This window comes from Mirounga leonina, unplaced genomic scaffold, assembly GCF_011800145.1.
Source record: "Mirounga leonina isolate KUSES-001 unplaced genomic scaffold, KU_Mleo_1.0 Mir_173, whole genome shotgun sequence".
NCBI lineage: Eukaryota > Metazoa > Chordata > Mammalia > Carnivora > Phocidae > Mirounga > Mirounga leonina.
Genome location: NW_023270447.1, coordinates 57,590,252 through 57,599,384, shown reverse-complemented (window position 1 = coordinate 57,599,384; position 9,133 = coordinate 57,590,252). Strand labels below are relative to the sequence as shown.

The 9,133-nt window shown below is 52.9% G+C and overlaps 1 protein-coding gene across 1 annotated transcript in view; it reads left to right on the top strand.

Moving 5' to 3' along the window:
- LOC118019450 (cytochrome P450 4B1) overlaps positions 1-8,372 on the top strand; it is a 25,985-nt gene extending 17,613 nt beyond the window's left edge. The window contains 12 exon segments of the mRNA XM_035018632.1: positions 274-415; positions 602-646; positions 1,193-1,320; positions 2,097-2,221; positions 2,517-2,668; positions 2,822-2,928; positions 3,864-4,054; positions 6,579-6,643; positions 6,646-6,711; positions 7,513-7,577; positions 7,678-7,760; positions 8,189-8,372. Coding sequence (XP_034874523.1) covers positions 274-415; positions 602-646; positions 1,193-1,320; positions 2,097-2,221; positions 2,517-2,668; positions 2,822-2,928; positions 3,864-4,054; positions 6,579-6,643; positions 6,646-6,711; positions 7,513-7,577; positions 7,678-7,760; positions 8,189-8,372 — 1,353 coding nt within the window.
- Positions 8,373-9,133: the final 761 nt, after the last annotated feature.

Genomic DNA, 9,133 nt, shown 5'->3' with positions numbered 1-9,133 from the left:
AACCAGATGGAAGCAGGTTGGCCAGCTTGTGGTTGTTGAGCTCACCCAGGTACAGCAAGAGGGTGGCTTGGACTTATCGTGGTGTCTCTGGGTCTGGAGAGGGGACTGACCCCAGAGACGTGTAGGACTGTGACTGGCTGGGAGAGGGATGTCAGAGGGAATGATGCTCCCAGGGTCTGTCTGGGCAGCCCCCTGCCTTCCTTGCTCAGGAACCTAGGGCCTGGCTGGTGACAGTGTGTTCCTGAGTATCCTGGTCTTCTGTCACCGTTTCAGATCCAGCAGACAGGGAGCCTGGACAAGGTGGTATCCTGGGCCCACCAGTTCCCTTATGCCCACCCACTCTGGCTTGGACAGTTCCTTGGCTTCCTGAACATCTCTGAGCCCGACTATGCCAAAGCTGTGTACAGCCGAGGGGGTGAGGACTCCCAGGAGAGGGTGGGGCTTCCTGAGAGCAAAGGGCTCAGGGTTCCAAGCAGGAAGGAATCCTGGGGCCTGCACCTTAAGTCTGGGCAGCTGAGGTCCTGTTGATCCTATTGATCAATAAGCCTCCTCTGGGCATCTGCTTGTTTCTGCATGACCTGATCTTCTCTTTCTCTAACAGATCCTAAGGCTGCGGATGTGTATGACTTCTTCCTCCAGTGGATTGGTGAGTGGACACCTGCCTTCCCTGCCCTTGGTGCCAGGTTACCAGGATCCTTCCCTGTCCCTTCCCTCTCTGCCTTGTGCTCCCTCAGTCTGTTATCTCATATGGGACCACCTGGCCCCCAAGTGCCCCCCCTAAGCTTAGCTGCCCTGTGGGGAGACAGGGGAAGAGGCAAGAGAGCTCCCAGCTGGCTGGGGAAGTGGGGTTCAGGTACCTTCTCCTCCTGGGTATACCTTCTTCCCTGGAAAGGCAGAGCCAGGGCTCTGGAAGATACGTGAGTATGAGGAAGAGCTTTCTGGATCGGCGGCGCTGGAGTGGGATCCCAGGAGATTGTATCGGTGGTGTGGGCCAGGCAAAAGCCTGAGGCGGGGAGCGGTGGTAGGGCCAAGGCTGGAGTCACCAGAGGCTGCAAGGCTGGGAGGCTGGGAGGCAGAGCTGGGTTGGGATGTGCGACTGGGCAAGGAGGACTGGGGTGGGCGCCCCAGGCTGCCAGGGGTGGGGCAGGACTGTGCGCACTGACCAGCTTTCCCTCTGCCATCTCTTCCCCAGGGAGAGGCCTCCTGGTGCTCCAGAGGCCCAAGTGGTATCAGCACCACAAGCTGCTCACACCTGGCTTCCACGACGATGTGCTGAACCCCTACGTGGCTGTGTTCGCCAACTCCACGCACGCTATGCTGGTGAGCTCCCAGTGCCAGGCTCCTGGAGGCTGAGCCTGCTGCGCCAGCCTCTCCCACCTCCAGTTCGCCCTGGGGAAGGGCCATGAGGAGATTTGCTAAGTTTGAGGCCCCGTTCTGCCTGCAGTCGCCGTGCCAAGCCTTGCTGCACCTGACACCAGGTGCTGAGGCTCTAAGTGGCCTGGCAGGCCTGCCCTTATGTTTACTGGGAGACCCAGGCCTCCCTCTTCCTAGGTCAAGGGCCCCTGTGAGGCCCCAGTAAGGCTCCTCCTGTAGCAGACTGGAGGGAGGCCTATATTTGAGAATATTAGGAAGGTCGTTCTCATCTGAAAAGTGTCTCCTCCTCATTCTCTGCCTACCACAACTGCCTAAAATAATGTCATTAGCAACTCAGCTCTGAAAGGGATGCCAAAGGTCAGGGGTCAGGCTCTGAGTCTCAGGTCTGGATCATCCCCAGAAGTTACCCAGGCTAGTCATTCCCCTTGCAGAAAACTCCTCCCCAGCATCCCTGCAGGCCTGATCATGCACAGGCTGTGCTGGGGAGATCCCCACCTCTCAGCTCTCCTCTTCCCTTAGGTAGGCTGCCTGGCTCGGTGTCTGTGTGTGCTGTGTGGGCCAGGAGGCAGGTGGGCCTGAAGCCCTTACCCCCACATTCCAGCGGGATGGAGGTCAGGCTAGGGACTTGGTGCATGGGGGAAAGGACAGGTTGTTGGTCCTTGAGGGCAGGGGTTCAGTGCCCAGCTGACCCCCTGACATTACCCTCCATCTCTGGGCTCCAGGACAAGTGGGAGGAAAAGCCTCGTGAGGATAAGAGCTTTGACATCTTCTGTGATGTGGGCCACATGGCACTGGACTCACTCACGAAGTGCACCTTTGGCAAAGGAGACAGTGGTCCGGGCCACAGGTCAGGGGGTGCTCGGGGCTGACCACCATCTCCACCCAGGCCAGCTCAGAGGAGAGTGGGCAGGACTCCAGGGCCCTGGTCTGAGAGGATATGGGGTCCTGCCCTAGGGAGCCCCAGCTTGGGCGGGGGGTGGGGGGAGCTGGGCCTTGCCCATGGTGGGGAGATAAATTCTGCCTTTAGTGGGGAGGCTTAAGGTCAGGGAGAGGGAGGGCAGGAAGCACTGTGGTTGTGGAGAGCCCCAGGCTCTGCTGTGGGTCAGGGTCTGAGCCCTCCTCCCTGCTCTTCTGCTGTGTAGGGACGGTAGCTACTACTCGGCTGTCAGCGACCTCACTCTGCTTATGCAGCAGCGCACTGAGTCCTCCCAGTACCAGAACGACTTCATCTACTGGCTCACCCCACGTGGTCGCTGTTTCCTGCAGGCCTGCCAGGCAGCCCACGACCGCACAGGTGGGCCTTTCCCGCAGGGCCCACCCACGGGAAGCCCAGGGTCCAGTCTAGCCCCTTCAGGCCCCTCTGGGACCTCTGCCATTGCAGGATCTCTGTCCCCCTTTGGGTAGAGGATGGGTCCCCAGGCAATGACACTATGTGCTCCTGGCCCAGACCAGGTCATCAGGGAATGAAAGGCAGCCCTGCAGGATGAGAAAGAGCAGCAGAAGATCCAGAGCTGGAGACACCTGGACTTCCTGGACATTCTTCTGGGGGCTCAGGTGAGTGAGGACACAGTTGGCCACCCCCACCTGAGAACTTGTCCCAGAGGGTTCTTCAGTCCATTTTCCTGGGACAGGGCTCACTGGACAGCAGCAGGGGCTGTTAAGCATTTCCCTCCTTTTCCCCCAGCAAATAGGACCTGCCCCTGGTCTTTGACAAAGCACATCAACAAAGGCTCAGAGATGGCAAGGTGCAGGTTGTGGCTGGCTGTGGCACTGGGGCAAGATGTGGGAGGCCAGGTCACGTGCTAGAAGTCCTAAAGACCAATTCTAGACTTCTGTTTTTTTTTTTTCTAGAGAGGGAGAGGAGGGTAGAAGTGGGGGGGAGGGACAGAGGGAGAGGGAGAGAAAGAATCCTAAGCAGGCTCTACGCCCAGCACAAGCAGGATGCAGGTTCCATCTCACCACCTTGAGATCATGACCTGAGCCAAAATCAACCGACTGAGCCACCCAGGTGCCCACCAATTCTAGACTTCTAAGACTGAAGAATCTTAGAAACTTAGATGTCATTCATTCATTCATTCATTCCTTTATTCATCCACTCTCTAAACTCACTAACCCCTACCCTGTGTTAGTTCCCATGCAGAAGATGAGAAAGACCTGGCTTTGCCGTCCGGATATTTATAATTTAGTGGAGGAGACAGGAGGTAGACTTTGACAAAGACCTCTCCTCTGCCAGGTGGCATTCTGAGCAGAACTGACAGTTAGGGCTGGGTAAGGTCACAGGTCGCTTGGGCAGAGGGATCAGGGAAGGGTTCCTGCAGTAGGAGGCATCCAAGCTGTGCCTGGGAGGACAGATAGGAATCTGGGGAAGGTCTCAAACCCCAGCCTGAAAAGGAGCTTTCCTTCCCTCCCTTGGACATTCATGTTATGAGGTCTTCTTGGTACCTATCTCAAATGCCTCGGGCTGTCCCATCATGCCTTGCCTAACCCAGGATGAAAATGGGATCAAGTTGTCAGACGCAGATCTCCGGGCTGAGGTGGACACATTCATGTTTGAAGGCCATGACACCACCACCAGTGGCATCTGTTGGTTTCTCTACTGCATGGCCCTGCACCCCGAGCACCAGCATCGTTGTTGGGAGGAGGTCTGTGAGATCCTTGGGGACTGGGATTCCTTCCAGTGGTGAGCGAGGCTGCCAGTAAGCCCAGTCTGTCCTTCTTCCCTGTCCCAGGGATGCACTGCGCCTATGCTCCCCGGTGTCATCTTCGGGTGATGCAGGGCCATCCTGGAAACCAGGTGAGGGTGGTGGCAGTTGTCTTGTTCCCTCCAGTGCTGTGGCTTTTGGAGGGACCTCTGTGGATACACCCCTGAGCCCATTCTCCCACAGTGGAGCCCTTTTCAGGTGTCAGCCTCCTGTTGACACCTCATAGATAGGAATCCGGGCGACTCCCTCAGATTCCTATCTGTCCTCCCAGGCACAGCTTGGATGCCTCCTACTCCAGGAAACCTTCCCTGATCCCTCTGCCCAAGTGATCTGTGACCTTTTTGTTTGTTGACTTCCTCTGCTGGTAGAACCTGACTGCCCTTCTGGGTTGCTAGATGGAACAGTGGGCAGTGGGAGAGAGAGAGAGAGGAGGGAATTGGGCAAGAATATAGCTGGGAGGGGCGCCTGGGTGGCTCAGTCGTTAGGCGTCTGCCTTAGGCTCAGGTCATGATCCCAGGGTCCTGGGATCGAGCCCCGCATCGGGCTCCCTGCTCCGCGGGAAGCCTGCTTTTCCCTCTCCCACTCCCCCTGCTTGTGTTCCTGCTCTCGCTATCTCTCTCTCTGTCAAATAAATAAATAACATCTTAAAAAAAGAAAAGAATATAGGTGGGATACCTGGGGAGCTGACCCTACCCCTACCCCCTGTCCCAACTGCCTTTGGATGGCCCTGTGCTGCCTCTAGACTCCTCTGGTGAAGAAGAAAAGGCTGTTTTCCAAACCCCATCACTTAAAATCTTTCGATTGTTCTCTGTTTCTTGGTTCAAACTTGAACTCATTGACATGACACCTACTTATGCTGACCTCTCGGGAGCGTGCTTGATCTCTGGGACTCTCCCGCGGGCCCTTCTTTCCCTACCTCCTCCCCTCAGGCCTTGGCCTCCCGTCACGCACCTGACCTCTCTCTCTGGCTCCTGTGTTACCCTCCAGCATAGGGTTAGGTACACAACACAGCACAGAAAATGCTCAGTTGATGCGAGAGATTTTGGATTCACCTAAGGGAGACTGACCTTTAATTTCAGGATCTGAGATCTGATGTCTCCACCACCCATCTTTATTGGCCGAATGTTGGAAACCTCGCAGTGTGTCCAGCCAACTGCCAGTGCTTCTGGGGTCGTGTGTGGGGAGAGGAGGAGAAAGAGCTAAGGTGCTCCCTGCCCTTGGGATGTTTTTAGAAAGACAAACTCACTAACCAAAAATCTAGAAAAAAAACACAGAATGGAGTAATACTGAGAAGCCCTGTGTCGAGAGCAGAGGACTCAAAAGGGGTGGAGCTTGAGCTGGCTTTCCAAGGAGGGGTGAAACTCAGATAAGCAAAGGAAGAGAGAAATGAGCATTCCAGATTAGGTGACAACAGGAACACCACCGGGAGGCGGCGTGTTAAAATATTTATCTATGTTATTTTCACTTCATCTAGAACTTGAAGCAACTTCAAGGACACTTACTCAATACTACAGTAAAACACAAAGGAAAGAATGAGTCCTGGTAATGCTAATTGAAAATCTCTTCTCCCAGTTTGTAACCTGCCATTTCATCTCCTCTAAGGTGTCTTTTTTTTTTTTTCTTTTGAAGATGTTATTTATTTATTTTTGAGAGAACTGAGCGAGTGAGAGAGAGAAAGAGAGAGCACAAGGCGCAGGAGAGGCAAAGAGAGAGGGGCAAGCAGACTCCCTGCTGAGCAGGGAGCCTGATGTGGGGCTCGATCCTGGGATCACGTCGTGAACTGAAGGCAGATGCTTAACCAACTGAGCCACCCAGGCATCCCTCTAAGGGGTGAATTATTTGATGAATACAAGTTCCCCATTTTAATAAAGTCAAGTATATCTAAAAAAAAAAAAATTGAAGACTAGGTGGAAAAGCCCTAGGGTTTGGGGCTCTGTAATAAAGTGCTGCTCAATAGTCATGATTGGATCACATTTGGGACTGAGCTTCCTGGTGGCAAAGGGGAAAAAAGAAACATAATTTTTGTTTTTTACCTGAGCTTGTCGTTGTTTATGCACTTATTAGTTCATTCAACCAATGTGTATCAGCCCCTGTTTTTTTCTACCTCAGTTCCACAGGGGAGACCAAGTGGAACCTAAAGAATTATTCCTCGTGGTATTCCGTGGGGCCTTAAGAGACACAGGAGTGACTTTGTCTTGATGGCTGGGTGCACGTGCAGCTCTAGGGTCCTATGTCTTCCCTTCCTAGCAGCAAAGATGAGGGAGAGGTGGAGAAAAATGGAGCCAGAAAAAAAGGAAAAAAAAAAGGAAAACTGGAGCCAGAACCTCTGGGTCGGAGTGGCTACCCCATGTCCAATCTGGTCTGGGCACTTGGAGCACTTGTGTCCTTCTCACTATTGGATGTGTGATGGTGGTTAAGAGGGGAAAGTGGGGCTGGAGCCTGCCTTCCCGTGGAAGCCCCTTGCTCCACATCCCCAGAAAGGTCTGCTTGTATTGCTGGCAGGGATGATCTGGGGAAGATGACCTACTTGACCATGTGCATCAAGGAGAGCTTCTGCCTCTACCTACCCTGCCCCAGGTGTACCGCCAGCTCAGCAAGTTTGTCAACTTTGTGGATGGCCGCTCCCTACTATCAGGTGAGTTGGAGTGAATTTGGGGGTGGAACTGGAGTCCTTGTGGATGTTTCTCTGATAGTCTCTGTGCCTTTGGTCAAATCTTTGCACCAGTGGGGAAGAGCTCAGGCTTTGCATTTGGCCTGGGTCCAAATCCTGGTTCTACAATGTATGGGTAAATCCTTCTACCTCGAGCCTCTGTTTCCTCTTTTGTAAAATGGGGGCAAGAAGAGTATTTGCCTGACAAGTTGTCAGGATTAAAGAGACAGTATTTATCAGGGCTGTCATGTACCACCATGTAGGTTGTGCCCTGAACAACTTCAGGAGGCACCATTCACATAGACTATGATGATGTGCAGTACACAACCTATACAACTGTATGTGGTAGCTTTGTAAGGAGCATTTAACTCTGTATCTGGCACACAACATGCACCCAATGAATGGTAGATGTATATGTTACTATTAATAGCGTAATGTCATGAATAGTAACTTCCTTCAATTATTTGAAAGAACAAAGTATTGTAATAGACCTTGCCTGTCCTACCTCACAGTGAGGTAGTTTCAGTCCTCCTTTTTTTTCTCTCACCATTCCACAAATGTCTGTGTTAGGTGCTGTGTCCAGTGCTGGGGCTAGAGGAAGTAGATATGATGATCATCAAAAGCACTTTGATGTCTTGAGGGTGGTCATGAACCCTCAGTCACTGGCAGTGCTCAGGCAGGGGCTGGTGCCCAGTTAGAAGGACACTAGGGGATTCTGGCCCTGTGATGAGGTGGGTGAGGCTATCTCAGGACCACCTAGCTACCAGGCCTTTGCTCTGCCCACAGGCAGCCTGATCTCTCTGCACATCTATGCCCTCCATAGGAACAGCGCAGTATGGCCTGACCCTGAGGTACCACATCCCTGGGCCTGGAGGTCACATAGGGTAGGAGGCTATGGAGATCACCCTCCCCAGGGCCTGGCAGATATTTAAGCAAGGCTTGTCCTCTCAGGTCTTTGACCCTCTATGCTTTTCCCCTGAGAATGTGGCCACACGCCACCCCTTTGCCTTCATGCCCTTCTCTGCTGGGCCCAGGTAAGGAGAGGCCCAACATCCCCAGGCCGCCAAGACTGGGGAAGGGAGAATGGAGGATGCTGTGGGGAAAGCATCATTTGGGAAACTCTGTGGTAAGGGGGCTGCCACTGGGTTTTTGATGATCCTAAAGTAAGGTAAGTTCCAGGGATCTTCTTCTTGCCATTAGCATATTCATGTCCCTGGCAGGTGGCGGGCTGGCTGAGTCATTCCAAGAAAGGCCCCCAGACCGGAATTCCCAATGTGAATCTACTCAGTCTGGAACCCTCACTATGCTCCCAAGATCTGTTTCCTAAGCCCCAAGTCAATCAACCAATCAGCTAATTATTCATTCACAAGCAGTTACTGGTTTTTGTTGGCCGCTAAGAACCCTGGATTTGCTCACTCTGGACACCCCATAGCCTGATACCACCTTGTGCTACTCACGGTAGGAACTGCATCGGGCAGCAGTTTGCCATGAATGAGATGAAGGTGGTCACAGCCCTCTGCTTGCTCCGCTTTGAGTTCACCCTGGACCCCTTGCGGCCCCCCATCAAGATGCCCCAGCTGATCCTGCGCTCCAAGAATGGCATCTACCTCCGCCTGAAGTCGCTGCGCCCAGGCTCTGGGAAGTAGCTCTGCAGAGAATAGGGTCCCAGACAGCCCAGACACTGCCCTCCCAAGGCTGGATTATAGAATAGCTGTGGCTCCCTATCTTTGGGAGGCTTGTAGTTTAGATGGAGAGCAGGCACCCACATAAACAATCACCTGGAGGGCAGTGCCATGCCAGCATGTGTGTCTGGAAATGTTTTGTATACATGTATTCTAGAGCTCATCCATTCATTCCACAAACGCGGTGAGCACCTACTTGCTTCTAGAATCTTCCTTTCTCTCCCCAAATTGGCAGTCTTTCTAGAAGGTAGCAGAAACTTATATGCCAGCTGTGGTGACACAATGAACACAATGGAAGTTGTGTCTTGGGCTTCATGATTATGATCAGGCACTCATCCGCTCCACATGAAAGAAAGATGGCTTTGGGGGTTTACCCCTTCACTGAGATGTATTTCTCTGCTTAACTGTGTGTGCATGTGTGAAATATAACAGACATAAAGTAAAATTGCGTAAATAAAAAATGTACAGGACGATTAATTTCTAAAGCAAATTCCCAGGTAACCACCACTGAAATCCAGGAATATGGAGTATGGTTTCCCCAGGTGTATCTTCTGCCCCTGCTGAGACAGGTCTCTGTAGCATTCCTGCCATTGTCAACATCTATGCCACAGTCTCCCAGTGCTCTGGGTGTTCAGGCTTTTGCTGAGGAAGGTGGCAGAGTGGCATTAAAGGGGGGCTTCCTGGAATCACTGTGCTTGAATCAAGCTTGAGGCAGGTGAGGTACA